The sequence below is a fragment of the Argentina silus genome, assembly GCF_951799395.1.
Source record: "Argentina silus genome assembly, chromosome: 2".
In the NCBI taxonomy this organism is placed as follows: domain Eukaryota; kingdom Metazoa; phylum Chordata; class Actinopteri; order Argentiniformes; family Argentinidae; genus Argentina; species Argentina silus.
In genome coordinates this window covers 10,013,492-10,034,345 of record NC_139656.1, presented here as the reverse complement: position 1 = coordinate 10,034,345, position 20,854 = coordinate 10,013,492, and the positions used below count along the sequence as shown (strand labels likewise).

General features: G+C 44.3%; 1 protein-coding gene across 2 annotated transcripts in view; it reads right to left on the bottom strand.

Moving 5' to 3' along the window:
* uvrag (UV radiation resistance associated gene) overlaps window positions 1–20,854 on the bottom strand; it is a 76,756-nt gene that overhangs the window by 4,404 nt on the left and 51,498 nt on the right. For both annotated transcript variants that reach the window (XR_014554939.1, XM_083696156.1), the window contains exon 14: window positions 3,053–3,144. Coding sequence is in view for 1 of the 2 variants with exons in the window: in XM_083696156.1 (XP_083552282.1) it covers window positions 3,053–3,144 (92 nt within the window). In the remaining variant the exon portion in view is untranslated. The remainder of the gene's footprint in view (window positions 1–3,052; window positions 3,145–20,854) is intronic.

The window sequence follows — 20,854 nt, the reverse complement described above, 5'->3', positions numbered from 1 at the left end:
TATATGCTGCAGTCAGTGTTGGCGTCGGCTGTGGAGACAGGCCTAGGCATCCTCCCTTTAAGGTGGACATTGGAGGACTCTTGATTTACAGCTGCAGGGGACACACTACTTCACTCGAGACTTTTTAACTCATCATTAAGTTTTACTAGTCCTCCAGACCCCGGTGGACGTCCCTGTCAATGATTTCACCACATGAAAGCTACCTGAGATCTCTGCCTAAATCATTAGGTTCAAGACTTGGCAGGCTCAGCGGTGGCTACAGTAGGTTCACTTCTCTCCCTCCTAACATGTTGGTTTTAGAGCGTCTCTTTTCCTCTGTGCTCCCCTCTGTCAGCCCTGGATATTTCAGGCAGTTGAGGAATTTACTAAACCAAACATTTCCACTGTCTTATCCTCTGACAGCCTTGTTTCAAGTTGAAGCCATGGCTCTCTTCATATCCATATCCAAGTCCTGCTAAGAAGCTGTGATTTGGGCCAAAACACACAATGACAGATAAGATTCGGTCTTTGATGTAGAGGTAATGAAAATCCCATAGGAGCTAAAAAACCAAACACCAAAAGAAAAATTGTACAACACCAGGGGGGTTCACTTACCACTGTACATGAAAATAGTGTAATAGAGCACGTCTCCTCTACAGTCTGGCCTTTTGAAGATACTTTAAGAATATTACCATATCAAAATCACCACAGCACAGCATGTATAACATACTGAACAAGTTGATAGTATGAACATGAGTACTGTTGCCAAATGTATCTACTAGATTGCTGTATTTGACTGATTCTCTACATTATGGTACGGCAAAAGCCAGGAAATGGATAACAATTAACAATACATAAAAGACTGACTTATGATAAGATCATTCCTCTGTGTTAGCATTCTTAATGACACATACAGTTGAGGAGTGCAGGAGAGACTGTAGTGTGTTGAAGACATGGGAAGCGTTCCTCTAGATGTGTGCTGGAAGAACATCCCTGCCTCATCCTTGGGGACCACTTCACACACAGCCCAGCACACATACACACACAGCCCAGCAGCTACTCTAATCCTAGAGCTCACACCCAAGATGACTGTGAGTGTGTGTGTGTGTGTGTGTGTGTGTGTGTGTGTGTGTGTGTGTGTGTGTGTGTGTAGGAATGCTTACATTCATCCAAATAGATGAACTTAATTTAATTAAAATTTTTGGATGAGATCCATCTCATTAACTCTAATAATATCTTAACTATATAGTATACTTCCAACATTACTATTGCAACAACTACCATTGCAATGACGTTATGATCTTCACATACTAAGCCCCCTACTGTGCTGTGTTGTACTGTATATGTGTCTAAGACATTCACTGCTGTTTATGTTTACCTACATACAAATCAAGCATTGTATTCCTGACTCTCTGTCATATTATTGGTAATTTCTCTCGGCTAAGCCAGCCTGAGTGTCACAGGTGGAGCTATGAGGGCTTACACATGCACACAGAGGCAGGCTAAACACTTCCTCCTGTGTGTTCTGTACCGAAGGCAGGGTTTGTGTGTGTGTGTGTGTGTGTGTGTGTGTGTATGTGTACTGGGGGCACTGGAAGGAGGGACCGACGTAGATTTACGGCTGTTATCACTGTTCTCTCACAATGGATTTTTGGTGGGGAATCTTCAGAACCTCTGGGCCCAGCATGACAAACCAGAGGGAACAGGGCTGTGTCCAATCATCCAGCCCCTCAGTGGTTCCCTTGGATATGCCCTCACCCACCACCCCCCTATAGAGGGGAGGGGAGCGGATATCGAACCCCTCTCTCACAATCTACCGGTTAACTCCCTGCAGCTGCTGCACAGCATTTTTATGCATCCATATTTCATATGCTTGGCCCCTCTACTGGAAATAGTATCTGAATTTAGGCTTTTTCAGGCAGGGGGGAACTGGAAGTGATATGGGGGGAGGAAGGACAATAAAATAAGTTGCATAGAAAAGGAGAGTGAAATGAATGTGCATCCCTCCCTATTCCAGTGCACTGTGGAGCCTCTGAATCAGGCCACGTTCCTGTCCCTCAGTGCTGGCTGTCTGACTTGGTTAGAGGGGAGATCTATGTGGGTCCAGTGACGAGGGCCTGCGTTATGCGCTGCTCAGAATGACGTTCATGCACAGACTGGGAGTGTAGTAAGCCGGCCGTGTGAGCAGCCAGCCGCCATCACCCCCCCCCAGAGCATTTCAGTCTGTGTGTGTGTGTGTAGCCAGCTCCAGAGACGGAAACACAGCTGTGTCTTTGTGTGTTCATGAGTGTGTGAGTCTGCATGTGAGCAGCCAGCCGCCATTGCCTCCAGAGCATTTCAGTGGTGTGTGCGTGTGTGTGTGTGTGTATGTGTGTGTGTGTGTGTATGTCTGTGGCCAGCTCCGGAGACGGAAACAGAAACTTTCACGGTTCTTAGCCAGTGACTGTGAGTCAACACAGAGCGGCCCTTGTTCCATCCCCTGCGGGCTCGTTGTCTACCAGCGGAGCGAAGCGGGGCTGTGGAGAGCACCCGTGGAATCACTGCACTTCCACCTCCACTCCTGAGCTTCCCTAGCTACACACACTGCCCCGAGGTCAGCGGGGCACCTTTCATCTACTCTATCTTAAAGCCTTCCACTTCCTATTAGGAGGATATATACGCTCAGGCCAGATTCGATTGCTTGGATTTACAAGGCCTCTTTCCTTTCAAAATAACAGATTATTCAATTAACAGTGTAATACACATTTTCCCCTTCGCTGACCCCAGGAGAGTAGAGGAGATCAAAGAGGGTTCCTCCTTTATGGGGCAGTGGGCTATAGTACCAGCAGCTCTCTTATTCAGGGTGATTCTGCAGTTCAATTCAAGGGCTACTTACAGGCTGAGGGGGGAGAGATCTACTGTATACACATCTCTCTTAACAGGGACAAAGATAAAATCAGAGTCTGCTGTCTATCAAATTTGCCAATGAGTAAACAAACACAGGAAGTTCAACACCATTTAGAGATGGACTCTAGACAGACATTGGTGTTTACCTTCATTTGTGTGGACAGAGAGAAGAGAGAGCTGTACTTACCATCTGACTAAAAGGCCATGTTCCAGAAAGTTCTTCAAGTTGGGCAGTGTCTGCCGGAGATCTGGGGTGGATAGACCATGCTGGTATCTTAGCTGCAATGGAAAAGCACAGAGGACATTAGCTCCCATAGCCAACCACACAGCACACCACCATACCAAACATACATCAACTCTATACACATACTGTATGCTGATCCACCAAGAGAGAAATACTATCTACAGGGGGATTGAATCCAGACATTCTTTAAATGTCTGGATTTTTTTACTTTCCCCTTTGGACTATCATTCACCCTGACACACAATGGGCATCTCTCCCTCCTGACATGCTTACAGGCGGCTGGGCTAATGTGGAAAGGTGTGTGGGGAGGGAGATGAGACATGGGTGTCGAGAAGAAATAGCTCACACCGAACATCTGGAAGAGATGGGGAAAACCTCAGAGAAACCTTTCTCTCTCTAAGCAACCCAGTATCAACCCCACTTGCCCGCTGATGCTCACCATAAAATCTAAGTGAACACATCACCAATACAGTACGTGAGTCAAAGCCAAATAATAGACAGGATGACTCCCAGCCCCAAAGACATCACTATTTGAGACAATACATCTCCCTCTGCAGCTTCGGAGGGGAATTACAGGCTCCCCTGTCTTGAGCTTATTTTGCTTATCTCTCACCAACAGCAGAGGAGCATCACGCGGCACGTCCATCTTATATCTCACAGGCCCCTGTGTCATTGACACTCACAGCACCAGCCAACATCTGTTTCCTGTCCCCCTGTGCGCCATGACACCAATTCTTCTTTACACATCGCCATCCCGCCCTCCGCACTGAACAGTGACGGATGAAGCACATGTGATTCTAATTAGGCTGGACACAGTACCAGTGTGGTACTCCCACAAGCCCAACCCCTACATGCACCCATGACAGCATACCACCGCCTCTCATATGGATATGAAGACATAGGGGGAGAAGTACCACGATAACAGAGGAATTACAGAGAAATACATGTTGGAGCCTTAGGACAAAGGGCACATTTCCGAGTTTGTGTTTATAGTTAAGAGGAAAAGAATGGTTTTGCTGGGATCAGCAGTCATCTCAACACATCCATCCCAGTCTTCTTTGTGGCCTGGGTTGTAATATTCTGTCAGGGCTGTAATGCAGTGTGCAGTGGTTCTTGTAAAGCTTGACTAATGGCATGAGGAGTGGCATAAGCATTAACACATGGGTCCCTGCTGCCACTGCCAGAGCACACAGAGACTACAGTGTGTGTGTGTGTGTGTGTGTGTGTGTGTGTGTGCATTTGGTTCCAAGGTCCATGTGTTCCTCTCTGGGAGACCCATGGAAGCAGAGGTCTCTACTGTATCTGCACAGGCCTCAGAATCTCTGTGGTGGGTTTTGTTGTTTTATCAAAAGCATCTCCAAACACCTATTGGTGATGAAATGCAACCACTTGACCAAATTACCGTGTAGCAGTGCCCACGAAGCAGGCCAAAAAGAATGTTTTGAAATGGTAGCCCAAGATCAATATTCTTAAATTAAGTAAAAAGTCAAATGTTTTCTACCTAAATATGAAAGATTAAATAAAACCTCTTAACAAGTCACATTGTAGATAACAATCCAATATAAGCATGAAGTAAATATTATGCTTTCAGCAAAGGTACACTTTATTCATCAGTCATTTTATGTGAGATCAAACTCATGCCAAGTTGCACGGCTTAAGAAAACATCCTTCTAAACCTCTATCGTTGTTATTGAATAGGGTTGAGTGTGTGTGATGATCACATCCTTTACGTGATGGGAGCCCTATGTCATACGTGTGTGTGTGTGTGTGTGTGTGTGTGTGTGTGTGTATGACTGCAATCTTTTCCCGCATAGCCATGTGTTGAAACCCTGCCAAGCGTGTAGCATATAGAAAGAAACCGGATAGGGGCGAAGACAAGACAGAGCAGGGGGTGACATCACTGGACTGTTCTGTGTTTCAAATGTGTTTTATTAGAGCAGTTAGGTTATGTGACTACAGTACAGGTAAGGTTATAGCTAATTTTTTCTAATTCTTGAGAACAAATGTATACAAAATAGAATGACACAACATGACAGTATCAAAAAATAAGACCAGAAGATAGACAGACAGTAAATTGACAGTAAACAAAACAGTAACATAAATAAAATAAATAAAGTGCAAATAACGTGGACGACATACAGCAAACTCAGAATATCTCCCTCCCTCCAACCGCCCCTTCACCCCTATGGTCAGCCTTGCCAGTACACCAGACACTTACAGAATAATTATAAGAGGTTCAGGTTCTAACTGGTATGCCAAGTATTTCAGATAAGAGTTTAAAGATTTTGGTCAAGCAGCATGCCTTCTTCTGACAGGCATTTATTACACATGGGTGACACCTCAGAATATATATTATGCAACTTTACTTTGGAGTAATGGAGCCTGTGTAAGATATTGAATTGAATCAAGCAGTGCCTGGCGTTGTTGGAACACGTATGTATGTGTTTGAGGCTCTCTCCCCAAATTTCATCAGGGATCTCTAGGCCCATCTCTTCCTCCCATTTTGTTTTCATATCTTCTGATGAAGATGAGCTGATCGACTGCAGGGTATCATATATATATAGGATATCAAGTGGGCTGATCTAGATGGCTGATTAAGGCATACATCCAGTGTGGAGCCTCTAGCAGACACGAATCCTGGTAGGTGTTTTCTAATGTAGTCTCTTATTTGTAAATATCTATAGAAGCTGCTTCCTGGGAGATTGTATTTGCTCTGTATTTGTGAAAAGGAGGCAAATGAGCCTTCTAAGTACAAATCCCCTACAGTTTGGATACCTGCTTCGCCCCATAGTCTGAAAGCACTGTCTAGGATAGATGGGGTAAAGGTAGGGTTTCCAGCTATAGGAAGAGCAAAGGATATAGGGTTGAGATTAAAGTGGACCTTTATTTGTTTCCAGATACGTATCATACCATGTACAGTATCAAAGGATTATGTTTGTATACTGATTTGTTAAGTGTACTTGGAAGACAAGAGAACTGCAGCTATGGACTTTGGGTGGCAATCCTCTCACTCAATCTCAAGCCATCCAAATGGAGGGGTTGAGACATCTAAATAGAAATGAATAACCCTGATGCCTGAGGCCCAGTAATATAGTAAGAACTTTGGAAGTGCCAATCCTCCTTCAAGCCTTGATTTACAGATATGTTTTTTGCCTGTGTTTTATAGTCCCACAAGAAGGGAACTATGATGGAGTCTTGAGTGTTTGAAAAATGACTTGGTAAGGAAAATAGGGATGTTCTGGAATAGATACAGCAGTTGTGGTAGGAAGTCCATCTTAATGGCATGTATCCTGCCTATTAAGGATAAAGGAAGAGTTCTTCAGAATTGGATATTTGATTGCAATCTAGCTACCGAGGGAGGAAAGTTGGCCTTAAATAAGAAGGAATAGCACTTTGTCTCCTCAATCCCCAGGTAAATAAACTTGTCTAAGGCTATCTTAATAGGGGCATGGACATATCACGTAGGCGGACAGGCATCAGTTCACTTTTGTTCCAGTTAATTCTATAGCCTGAAAAGCTCCCAAATAAATGGATCTTTTCTAGAATCAATAGTATTGTAGTCTGGGGTTGTGTTATATACAGGAGAATGTCATCTGCATATAGGCATATCTTGTTTGTCGTCCTATCTGGGTTATATCCATGAATTAGGGGATCCAAACTGATACTCTCAGCTACAGGCTCAATGGCTAGTGCAAATATTAGCGGGGATAGAGGGCACCCTTGTCTTGTTCCTCCAAATAAGTTGAAGTGAGAGGATAGTGTTTGGTTTGTGAGAATTTTTGCACAGGGTCTTTTATAAGAAGTTTAATCCATGATATGAAATTGTCACCGAAATTGAATCTTTTGAGAACTTCAAATAGGTATGGCCATTCAACTTGGTCGAATGCCTTCTCTGTGTCCAGTGAAAGCACTAAATCCACCTTGGGCCCATTGGTTGAATACGTAATATTAAATAGGCACCTGAGGTTGAAAAATGTGTTTCTATTTCGAATGAAACCCGAGTGGACCAGCTTGTTCACTAGAAGGGCAAGTGGATTATTCTGAGTCCACTCTTTTGTTGGAGGGATTGTTTGGGGGATAAAGAGAAGAGGATGTTACTGAGAGGCACGTGTGTGAATTGTGAGAGCACTCACCATTCACTTCCTGGGCCAAGGTATGTGTGTGTACACTGCACAGTGCAGTATGTGTGTCTCCAAGGAAGCTACAAACACCAGGCCATTCCAGCAGCACTTTCTCTAAGCCCTGACTAGAGTTCCATATCTGCTCACTAAGGCCTGTGCCAACTCTCTGCCAGTGGGCACCAACAACACTTGAGCTAAGTGTCTGCTTGGCAGCAGTGTGTCATCACCATCTCTAGGAGAGGGTCTGCACTGTTGTGTACTGTTTTTGTACTGAGGTGTGTTAAACACAAGCAGGCCAGCTGTAGGACTCAGTAGGGAGAGCAGGCCCTCTGCTAAGGGAACAATTGGCCAGCCATGCTCTATCAATATTCATGTCCTGGCTTCCCTGCTGTGATCTGCATTAAGCTGTTCCTCAGACTGCACTGTGTGTGTGTGTGTGTGTGTGAACTGCTCCTGGCCCTGGCCCTGGACCTGGGAAGGATTATATCCTGGCCCTTTGCTGTTGTGTAAGCAAACACTGCCCTTTTCCCTCCTTACCCTCCTGTGAGGTACAAATAGAAAAACATCAATGCGCCAGCCACATAAAAAGCGTTAAGAAAACATAACAGGAAAGCTGTGAAAGACTCAAATGTGTGAGGCAGCTTTGCCTGACATAAAGCTGGATGTCACTTCCAATTAGAGCCAACAACATAGCCTTGAACATGGGAGAAAACAAACAGCTCAGCGGGAGGCTCGGCCCCCTCAAACAGAGGAGTTGTTTAGCAATGTGTCACAACTGACAAGGCAAGAACTAGAGAGCCCTCAGATTGTTTTTGTTTGTTGTATACAAATGGGATCCAGTCATCTAAAAAAATAATTTAATTTAATTTGAAGTTTCTGCCTGAATACAATAAAAAATATAACCTGTTTACATTTCCAGGTCAACAGCTTTTTGACAAACTGATCAGTTTATAGGTTTTTAACAAGGCCCAGACCATGTTGAATTCAGGTAGGGACTTTGAGGAGGTTTTCACAGTGTGAAAGTCCACCCTATTCACCTGGCCATCGGGCTCTTTGTGATCAGGCTAACCAGATCGGGGTGAGAAATTCCCGGGGCCCATTGAGACCAGCTGTAAGGTGAGAGGCCTTGGATGGGGCCGCGCCCATGGGGGCTCTTTCACATGACGTGATGCTGAGGCCTGAAAGAGATCCAGCAGCAGGGCTCCTCCTCAGCATGGCCCACACCTTTGCGTCTGTACCCTCCCATCCATGCCGTGTGTGCCTATTCACTAGCCTGCACACAGGTACTTCACAGACCTGTACAACGCACTGGTAGAACAGTGGTGATGTTAGTGCTGCTGTGATACTGCCTTGGGGATGGGACTGTGTGTGTGTGCGCATGTGTGTGTGGTTAAGTCAGGGACTCCTCTCCTCAACCACCACAGGACGCTCAGAGAGTCAGAGGAATGCAGTACTGTGTACAGCTCTGCCCTTTCATTCTGACTGAGGCCCAACAACACGTAAACACACTTCAGCTGACAACAGCAAGCAGGGCTCTACAGTTTACATGCCACCCATCACTTGTGAGAAGTTGTTTGTTTTCGCCTGGGCGCTGCCGCACAGCTAAATAAACACATCTCGGCTTATGGGATGTATTCTTGTTTCCTTCTCTTTGTCACAACCAATCCGCCTCAGAGCTGACGACGCAGATGGGGGCCTCTCACATTTTGAGGCTGATTGCTGGTGACGTTCCGTATGAGTGTCGCCTCCGTAATGAAGCGGCCTGTATTCACTATGAGTCCATTTGACGAGCCGTTTGTCAGCACAGAAGTCACAACAGTTCAAGCGGTGGAGGTTATTAGCATCACTTGACAAGCAGTGTGCTTACACGTCCACCAGGGATGGGAAGAGGAGGAGATCTGGAATGCTGTGGTTTTTCATCAGGAGGGTTAGTTTTCACATGTCAGGGGGTCATAACTCTCAATCCAAACCCTCTGGATGTCAGAGCTGCACCATGGACAATTACGTAATTTACAATCAGAATACTAATCCTGATGGTAAATTCTGGAGTTTTGTCCACTAGGGTAAAAATCGACATACTTAAGGGAGTTTCTCTCCATACTTAAGGGAGAGCAGTTCTTTCCATCTCCCTGAGGAGGGTAATCAGTGGGCTTCCTCTGGCTCTACGTCAGCCCACTTTAGAGGGGCCTACACAGGTGTGGCCTGGCGGACCAGTGCCTGGGTCACTCACATAGGCTCCAGCCAAGCTCAGCACACACTGTAGTTGTGGTCTGGACTAGTCTCTATGATAAGAGCACTACGGCTATGGGAGACGGCCTTCACAAACAAGGCTTTTTTTTTTGGGCTGGATGACTCCCTCCATTGAAAACCTGTATCACATAACAGTAGCCAAAGAAATTAAAATGCAGACACAAATAAAATTACTGGGCCAGACCACAGAGAGAAGAGAGCGAGTGGGGACATCATCTGTAAAACAAATTATACCATGAAACAACTTGCAGCATCTTGGATGAGTAAACAATAATTGATCATACTGCATATGAGTGCCTAGCTCTTTCTTTCTAACTCTTTCTAATTTCTTCCATACTGAAAACAGGTCCACATGTTGCATTGACAAGCTGCCTGGTGTCCAGTGCTATCATTAACTGATTTCCGCTAGATTACTGACTGTGCCAGAGTCTCTCTCAATGACCTGAGGGCCTGACTGCTTGGCACACTGCACCCAGGACCTGCTAATGTAAAACTGTATAACAAGAAACAACCACAGGTTATTACAAAAGAAACTATGCATGCATTAGGCATCAGTCCCATAGATAGAGCCATCCAGCATATAGGCCAAGAAGAGGTTACAATGCATTAGGAACGGAGAAATAGGCAATTTTTCTTGAGGCTGAAGTCCCTATAAATCACAATACTGTGAATGGATGCTTGTTTGGTGTGGATTTTATTTTTGAGATAATTTCAAGCATCATCATGCTCTGAGCATCATTCCTCAAAGGCCACGAGATTTCACTTTGAGCATAAAATATGCAATGAAACGCCCAATCCACTACAAAATATTTATACGATTGTGGACAGATTTCTCAGCTTGCTCGAGCAGTGTGCAGACAGCCAAGGTCTACTTGGGCAGCCAGCTCACGCAAACCACAGCCTCTTCTTGTGAACACATGCCATCGGTCAATAGCACTCTGGCGAAGATGGTAACTTAATTAGGCATGAAAAGCCAATGGGAGCTGTAGCCAAGGCCGTGCCCGCCAGTCATTCTCCATGAAGAGGCCCTGTGCCAACTTTCCCCTGGACTAGCCCACCACAATGGGAGCAGCAGGGGACGCATACTCATCTCATTATATTGTTTGGTGTTTTTTTATTTTTATTTTTATTTTTTTTACACAATCCACTCATACAGCGGCAGCTCTCCCCCACATCTCAGCCATTTTCTGGAGGTCTCGTAAATAGCTTTTTATGTAAACCACACACCTGTATAAAGCCAGGCGGTGTGACAGGTTTAACCTAAAAACCTTTTATGGGGCATTCAAGCATCAGCTATTCATCAATCACTCTGAATCCCATGCAATATGAAGTCCAACTTGATTTATCAGTGGAGCCTTGTATATGTGCTTCAACATACAGAGCATGACAGAAACTAGACAATACATCAGACTCTCAGACAATAGTCACAATTCAAGTAAAGGGGAAGTAAGGCTCTGGCCCTAACATTATCATTATGTCTTTGTACCAAAACGAGGAGCAAAGTTTACAGAACACTACAACAATACAGAACAGAAGTGTTTTTGTTTATGAGATATCTTGCCACATTTTAGAGTCCCGCTGTCTTCACTCCATGATTAAACAATAGTAGCGGTCGGGATGAGTCCGATTGTATCCTCTCATGTTTCCCAGGCATTAACTCCAATCAGCTTTAGGAGCTTGTCTATACCTCTACAAGGTTAGTTATTGGCTGTGATCATATCTAATTAAGACATTTGCAAAACTCGCTAAACCTCAAAGAAAATTGGGGCCGTCTTTACTGTCCTGTATGAATCTCTTCAACAGCTCTGAAAAGAAAGAGAATTCTGATACAGTAGCCCAATATTTTTTGCATTTCCGGTACCTATGGAGCTTTGTTAACAATTCTATCATTACAGGCTACTTAATATTCCATACGCACAGCCCCCACATCCTAAATGCAACCTACACTATCTGTTCTTCTGCTCTCCCTATCCTCCACTCTTCCCTCCTCTACCCTGCGGTAATGCAACACAGGTGTGGTGCATTCACCACCGTACCCCAGCCAGATCCGATGGAGTTTTAATTCAAACCAGGTTCTCCCCTCGCATTACTTGTTGTTACACTTTATTGAGTATCATATTGCCGCCAAATTCAGTCAACAGATTTACATAATTACGGGAAAGGCTCTGAGACGAATTGGAAATTCAGTTAGGAACCCACCGGTGACAAGAGGCCAATGTTATTCCCCATTGACCCCAATCACTGGAGGTGGGAGGGGACCTCGGTCCATACTGCCACGACAGCCTTTCATACTAGACTTATTTGTCAGTGTTTGAGGCTATATATGGGTCAGCTAGTTGGAGAAACAAATGTGACACGTTGTGCTACAGTGACACCTATTGGAAAAGCCACTGTCTGTGGGGGTCCGTCTACCTTGTGCCCCTGAGGGTAATGAACTTCTCCACTGTAACACTAAACCCAGGTTACAATAGGGAAACCCAACACCCAGAGTGCCTCTTGTAGGGAACACACACAGGGGTCAAACCTTCCTGTTAGCAATGGAAACAAGCAGGATCATCATTTAGCCTTCATGTTGGGTCTGTGGCAGTTCTCATAGAAACTCGGGAATGGCTTATGCAGTTGGATGAGGCAGACCTCGAAGGCTATGTTAATACAGTACTTTGTACTTTCAAAGTCAAAGGATACTGAATCTTTCCGTTAGGGCAGCCACAAGCCTTTGTCGGGCTAAATGGTAAATGGATTCAAACTCACAGACTAGTGTTGGTGTATGGAGAGTAAGGGTGGGTAGTTTTGGCTTGAGCCAGGCACGAGTCTAATGTCTCTTGCTTAGCATGGAAAGATGTATTAATGGAGGAAACTGTTCCTCAAGAAACAAAACAAACTTTGCTCCAGTTGTGGCATGCCTTTCATATGGCACTGCCAAATATAACCATTAAAACATTATTTTAATTTTAGCCAAAGTCTGGCCACATTCATTTTTATTATTTGAGTAAAAGGGCTGCGGTATTTTACTAGGACCTTTTTTTTGCCTGTACCGTGTTTCCACAAGGCCTCTACAAAAACAGCACCACGGCCATGCAGCTGTATGAATATATGGTCTGTGGTCATGTGTCCATCCTGGCCCTGGCCAGCCACAGTCAGTTTCTCTCTAATACTCCTCCTCTGCCTCTCAATGCCTCAATTGTTTTCTTTTCTCTGTTTTAATGGAGAGCTTTACGACAGGGCTTTTTGTATTAGTCCTTACTAGAGGTCACAGGTCACAGTGAAAGCCTGGGTTTGTACACCACAAGCATTCCTCAGAGTCTCCCATGGTAACGTTGAACCTTACATTTTGGCGCACCCTAACCCAAAAAATCTTGGAGGGTGAGAGGTCCAAATGGCTATATTCATCTTTTGTGGAGCTGTCAACATAAAGCATATGTGACTGAGACAATAAACAAAGAATAATATGAGAAGATCATTTGAATGGCAGCAAACAAGTTTGAGTGAAAATAAAGACATTTTCCACTGAGAAAGTTCAAGAAAATGTAAGGTTTTCAAGAAAGTTACTTTTTATCTTGTTACTCATTACTGTCTAATACAGTAAGCCAAAGTAAAAAGCACAAAATAAAATGTCATTAATAGATACAGTAGGCTACAGCTCTGCTTCCGAGAAACAGAGGTCCACAACTCTGTAGAGTTCTCTTCAACTCTACACAACACATATGGCATGACAACATACTATAAAGTTAACATCTACCTATTACTCTGTACTGGAATAACAGCCACCGTTACAACTGACTGTTCAAATGTGCAACTGACTGTGCAAATGCATGTATCAAAACAGTAACCCAATGCTGCGATTAAATCTCTACATCCAATATTCCACATACTTCAGAGATTTTCCTCCAAATCCCTTATCAACTCTATCAGTATACAGTAAAACATGCAGTATCAAACTGCTCCGTGGAGGAATTTGGGTAAGTAATCGGTTGAGAAACAAGAGGTCTTTCTCTCACATATCTGACTTCAAGTCGACACAGAATAGGATTAGGGGTGTGTATATTAACTGAATGAGTGAGTGAAAAGTTTAAGTGTACATGTGTGAGTGTGTCTCCAAGAGAGAGAGAGAGAGAGAGAGAGAGAAAGTGTGTGTGTGTAGAGAGAGAGAGAGAGAGAGAGAAGGAAGGATAGGGTTGTGAACATATTAAGTATTAGCAGGCCTTCTACCCATAAGCCGCCTGTCTGATAAGCCACACCTGAGCTTGAGTATAATAAAGCCCTGAGATTGTGGTCAGCTTCAAGTCCCAGTGGCACAGACAAAGTCTACATTATGCTTTGGAAAGAATAACACATCACCAGAAATTTAAAAATAGAGAAAGGGAATATCATACCAATGTTTTCCTGGGGAAAAAATGGCTAATTCAGCAATTGTACCCTATAGAGAACAATCAGGGAAGAGGGTACTCAACTGACCTGACATCTGTTGCAATGCAAAAACCTCCATCAATGCTGTGAGACACTCACACAGAAACACTCACCGTCCCCAGTGGTAGATGGTGGAGAAACAACTACACAATGGGGGAGCATCAGTGATGACCAACTATGAATATACGGGGGGTTGATTCATATGTACAGTAATATGCTTATTTCAACTCTTCCAGTTTCATTTATTTTTCTCCAGAAATGAAAGAATACTCTTTCATGGTTTTAATTTGTATCAAATTAAAACTGCCATCCTATGGAAAGCTCATGGCCCGTGTCCAGTTTACTTTGGAGGGTCCGGAACATTCCCTGATCACTTGGGTTTGTTCAACCGTACCCTGCATAGTGTTAAGGACATTAAAGCTTTCTTAATAATGGCTGTGAGTTCTGGGGGTGGGAATCAAAGCCTGGCATATGCGAACAAAGAACAATTACTCACAATGGATTATTGATAACAATCAACAGTAATCTACATAACATTCCATTTAACAATCCCTTACAGATTTGTTCTGTGGCAATTTAATGTACTATATACAGTATTGCATTTTACCTAAATAGTGCAGTGCTTTTTGTTGCCAAACTCATACATTGTGTTCTTGCTGCCTTATTTGTTTTAAATTAGATAGGGAGGAGTAATCTCAGACTAGACGAGCAAATCCAAATAGGCTTATTTTGTCCTCATATCAAAGTTGTCCAAGAGTTCACCTTGTTCTGAACTTTTGGACTCCACTTGTAATAACTCATAACTCTAAGTTGTTTGCCTATCCTACAATGATTACATTCATTGTCTCTAATTCCTCTTCAGAACCTGCCAACCCCTATTCGCACCAGCCAACAAAAGTTTTAATATGAGATGTATATATAATGCCCCCCAAGATCACACCATTGATCCCGGTGTATCAAATCCCAGCACAGGGAGATGAAAGAAATCCCTGATATTGCTTTTCCCAACACTGCTGCCCTGTGTGAGTGGGTCTGCTTCTGAAACTCCACTTCATCCCTGTATTGCCACTCAACTCCCCGCCAACTGGCAGGGGGCAGGTTTTATGAGAAAAAGGCAAAACATTTGATTTCAAGCAGAATCCCATCTTCCCTCTTTTGGAATACAAGGAGAACAAATGTTGAAAGTCTCAACCTTCCATGTATGGAAACTAGTTGCCTCCATAATGTCAGCCCTTATCTGAGCTACTGGCCACAACTTCAAGAGGGAGAGAAAGGAAAAAGAGAGAAAAACTAATGGGTATTGTTCAGTCCAAAAAATAAAGAATAACCTCACACCTTTTCAAAGGGTGCCAAAGTCTTCAGTTTGTTCCATTCATTCCGAGAGAGGGAATAGAGCGGGAGTTGGGGTGTGTGGTTTCTAACCCACTAATGAGCTGGCAGAGTGGCGCAGTTCAGACCGTGTCAGTCCTACTTCATGTTCTTTTAAGTCAGTTAATATGCATACTACATACAGTACTGTTTTAAATAGGTTAGTGCACAACTTATTATTATTACTCCGCTAATAATGCAATGCGAACAATATAAACGTCTACATATCACTAAAAACATAACTTGTGTTACAATCAGAATTAAGGACATCAGTATTAGAGTGGAGAAACATACAGGTAGTAGGACTGATCATTCCTGAGGACACGCGTCAACAACAGAACTAAACTGATAGAGAGAGATAACCAAATGAGTACATGAGCGCTCAGTTCACACAGCACTCATCAGAATCTCCTTGAAGGAGCCCGGCCCAGCAGATGGGCCAGAGTGGGGGATATGAGAGAGGTGGGGCTGCTCATCTGCTAGGGAGTGTCCTATCCATGCTCAACCCAGAAGTGGGGAGAGGAGACCACACTCCCCTGTCTACAGGGATGGTTGAGGTGAGGCACGATTGGGCTGATGACGGGGCCCTCCTGCCCCTAGTGTCTCACAGCTCTGGAGAGAAGCTACTCTCGTCCACTTTCTACCCCTGGGAAGAAAGGGTGTGCTCAAACCTACTGGACTGTGACCGTGGTTACTGGTGGACATGTGGCTAGTGAGCCAAACAAAGTAAAAATAACACATAACACATGTGTTCCCAAAATATGTGTGTAGTACATGCATTTGCACAAATGTTTATATGTGTAGTCCAACACTGCCTTAGCCACATGTCTGGTGTTGGCACTGGTGACACCTCGGACAGTGTGCAGCTCTTGTGGACAGGGGCACAATTATTATCCACCCAGACAAGCCAACGACCCGGCTCAGGCATGTTTAACCCAAAGAGAGGTTGTTACCATGGAGACCTATGCCAGAGTGGCAGCTTACTCCAATTAGTGTGGGGGTGGTGGGGCAATTTCTCTTAAAAATCTCAACCCCTTTAAAGCGGGGTCCGTGTTTATTTAACAGGCGCTTTCATTAGCCACTTAACTCCTCTTTCTCAAACAACTGTGAAACAATTATGTGGGCCCTGTGACAGGGGTCCAGGGCTCATCCCAAGCGCCTCATTAATAAAGGCTCTGGGGGGACGGGGGGACGATGACATGACAGTGAGCCCTCCACCATTCATAACCCTCACTCCCCCTGCCAGAGTAATGGAGGATGACATCAGGGGTGCTGGGAAAGGAAGGAGCCTCCCTAATGGGGTGTGATTTTATTTGACGGATGGGGAGTGAGGTACCGCCTGACATGCAGAGAGAACGTCTGTGTTGGGATACGTGTGAGGGGAGGGGGAGACTGAGGGAGAAAGACAATAAAGACTGATTCTGTATGACTTTGTTCCTTCACAATGAATGCAGTTGAGGAGCATATCCGCCGTGTGTTAAGTCAGATGAAAAGCTGCCGCTGGGAGGAGAGGAAAAGGAGAGAGTAAAGAAGCAGTAATGAGATCCACATGCAGGAGAAGGACCAGTGCTGGAGAGGCCTGACATGAAACCAGGAAGGTTGAAATTTTTCAAATATCGACCAGATGGGGCCAGCATTGTTTTATTCCAAAAGCTGTTTAATTTCATTGGGGCGGAATAGGCCTCACAGATGACGGAACGCCATTTAGCCAGAACACACATGAGAAGGCACACAGGGTTTTGATGAATTAACTAGAAAAACAAGTTTTTCTAAACTCGCTGACATATTACATGAAATATACTTGGTCTCTGCCCCTCGCCGATTCACACGACCAGGGGGGAGAAATGCGAGAGCCGTGCTTGGCTGGCCCCAACACCCACAAGGAGAGAATTTTCTTTTGTCTCGGGGCCTAGGTCCAGCTTCCTCTTTCTCCAGAGAGAAAAATTGCGCCGAGCTGAAAGCTGCAGGCTGTTTCACACATTATGAAACATTTCTGATAAGATGAACAATCTTATCCTTGGTGCAGAAAAAGAGGAACTTAATAAACCTGCCACTGGCGATGTGGCGTCTTTTCATCTTTCCCTGTACTCATCATACTGTCATATTATTATTTTTCCCCACAACCCCCTTTTGTCATTCCACTGAAAAATAATGTCTTTTGAAGTGTGACTGGGAGAGGGGAGGTTTGAGGTTATCACTAAGTGAGAGGGAGTTTTGAAAGGGCTGTATGCTTAGAGAGAGAGAGAGGCTCAGCATGTTGTGGGACAGAGGAGAGCAGACTCCACCAAACAAACAGCCCTGGCTACAAATCTCATCCAGCTGGAGACTTCAGCCGCACTATTAAGTAAATGAGAGTGCAGAGCAGCCAACAATTTCCTAACACCCAGAGAGCTGGAGCTGCGTCCCCTCAAAACTGTTTGTCAGCAGAGCCCAGAATCTAACTGAGGCAGCCTTAAAAACTCAGATAACAATATGATAAGAGGATATTTCAAAACAGTTTTGCATTGTGAACGTGACATCAAAGCTGTCATGGTCAATCATACTATGTTTATGAGGCAAACAACAGTGACAGTGATGGTCTTACTACTTATATCACAGATTATATGAACTTCTGTGTTGACTCCATTGTGCCAAGTAAATCAGACTGTTGCTTCCCTAATAACAAGCCATGGGTAACTAAAAGACAATAAGGATTCTTAATAAGACGAAATGGGCGATTGCTTGCGGTGATAGAAGGAACTGAAGTGTGTTCAGAACGAGCTGAAGAAGAAGGTTAGGGAGGGGAAGGACACCTACAGGAGGAAGCTGGAATCGCAACCACAGTGCAATAATTTCACATTATTGCACTATAGTGGATGTCTGGAACGGAATGAAAATTATCACAGAATATATGCAGCTTAGTGGTCATCTTTCTTCTGATGGAGACTGGGCTAATGAACGTAAGGCCTTTTTTAATAGATTTGTAATCCCAGTAATGTACCCCAACCATTCATACCCATCAGTGCCACAATGAACATGTACAATACCCCATCTTTACATCACTACTGACCAGGTTCAGAGTGAGCTGAGTAGTATTAAGCCAAAGGCTGCTGGGCCTGATGGCATTAGCCTCTCCTCATTAGCCTGTTTTACAGTACCTTTTAAACCTGTCACTTTCTCTCCACAATGTCGAAAACATCATGTATTGTATGTATTGTACCTGTTCCTAAAATAGGGCACCCTACCATTTTTAAAACGATTTTAGACCTATTGCTCTCATCTCTCATTATGAAAACCTTTGAGAGAATTTAACACACTTGTAACAACAGGTTTTAAAGCACTTAGACCCCTTACAGTTTGCATATAAGCCTCACATTGTTGTGGAGATGCCATCATGTTTATGCTTCACAAGATTAATACCCATCTGGAAAAGACGGGCAGTTCTGTGAGGGTCATGTTTTTTGACTTCTCCAGTGCATTCAATACTATACAACATGGCTTGTTTAACAGCTGAAGCTGACGGACATGCATCTTAACTCACTAACTGCCAAAGAATTTTGGAACACTCACCACCTAGAGTGCCAATGTGGCATTTACCTAGCAACAATACTATTGATTGGCTACAAAATGAAGCATCATAATTTAAAAAATTATGAATAAAGTCACCCTTGGCACTCTAGAATGTTGACAATTTGGGTGACTTTATTCACCCTCGGTACTAAATGAGTTAATACCCCCACAATCAACTGAATACTGGATTACCTCACCAGAAGACCAGAGTACGTCAAACTCCAAAACAGCATGTCTGAGGTACTGGTGTGCAACACTGGAGCCCCCCAGGGCAGGGTTCTGTCTCCCTTCTTGTTCACCCTCTACACCTACGTTTTCCGCTACAACTTAGGATCCTGTCACCTTCAGAAGTTCCCTGACAATTCCTCAGTAGTGGGCTGTATCACGAAGGGGGATGCTGCGTACCGGAGTGTACGAAGGAGTGATATGACAAATGATTTGTGGTCACTGCACTGTTTGCATATGGGTATGCATTGTCTTGTGTTGATTGTTTTTACATGTTGTCATACCTGCTGCTGTAAATGAATTTCCCTTGGGGATTAATAAAGTAATACTCTACTGTAGCAGTTTCATCAAATCATAACAAATCTGAATACTTTCCACATTCAGGGCTATAGAATAGTCAATAAGTTAGTTGTATTATTGCATTAAAGCAAGTACATCGGTAAATCAACTGAGTTGGACAAAATTAAAGGGACTGCATAATCTACCATGAGGTAGAACAGGCAGGTTGGCATTTTGGTTTCTGCCCCCCTTGAAGAATAAAATATTTCTACTGAGAAAAGCTTTATACACATACAGTATACACACAAACACATCTCTTTTGAAGTCATGCTTCCCTGGCTGAGAAAGCCAAATCAGATTTTCCATAACACACACAGGGATGAATAACACTTTCCGAATGTAAGCCACCTCTTGGATCATCATCTCATTCAAAGTTCTCCCGGGCACACGGGCACGCACGCACGCACACACGCACGCACACCGGGGAACAGTAAGCAGGATTAGCCCTTCCTTCCACCCATGTATTTTGTGCAACTGGCTCCTCTGGCACCTCTTTGTGGTGATAGGCAAACCCTGAGCTACTGACCTCAAACCGTGGAAATTCAATTAGACAAATTTAAGTGTTTCATAAAGCCATAGGTGGCTGTCCAGAGGAATGCCTGTAAAAAGCTCGGAGCCAAGGCATAATCGCAGCGTGCTGACGGCCCCTCTCCACTCACAGGCCCTAAATTGGAAACCACAGGATGGTGACATATGCTTATAACTGCAGTCCCAGATCCCTCTATAAATCATGGGGCTGGTCGCAGACCAAACAGAGGGGACTGTCTGTTGCACTCCTAACTCAGCTGTATGGACAGACAGACAGACAGACAGTCTGCATAGATGGACAGTTCAAGTAATAACAAGAGGCATCTCTTCAGTGCAGTAGGTTAGCTCCGGGTACAGCTGTTGGGCCTAGCTCCAGGATCCAGTGGTACCACTGGTCCTTGTAGTGTATGTGTAGCTGGGAGGGCATTAGGGAGGGCAGTTAACGCTTAACACTGTAACACTGGGCTCCTTCCGCCCCCACACACCTTTCATTACTACACTAGGCCACATACCCAATAGCTAGATGTCTGTTTAACAGGAAAAATGGGTGCTCAGGATCCCGGTTGTAAAAAGGTCCCATTCTAGCATATAAGTGGCTCTGAATGTTAACTGTAGCTAGCAACAAAGTTTGTGATGGAAAACAAGACCACACAATGAGAGGCTATGAAAAGCCTTGTTAGAGAGTGTGTGTTTTTGTATGTGTTTTTGTGTGTGTGTGTGTGTGTGTGTTGAGTTGAGTTGAGCTCTATTCCTACAGTCTCAGGGAACCACAGGGCGCCTCCATCACTTAGAGCCAGCCCAAGCTGCTAGCTGCTTCTTCCTGATAGTACCTCCAGAGCATGGTTTAGTCCAGTAGTAGTGGGCAGCGGCCCCTCAGGTCTCTCCTCTCCTCTCCCCACACATCTCCAGCTCAGACTTAGCCAGGGAATAGTACAACTCTGGGATGGTAGGAGAGCCC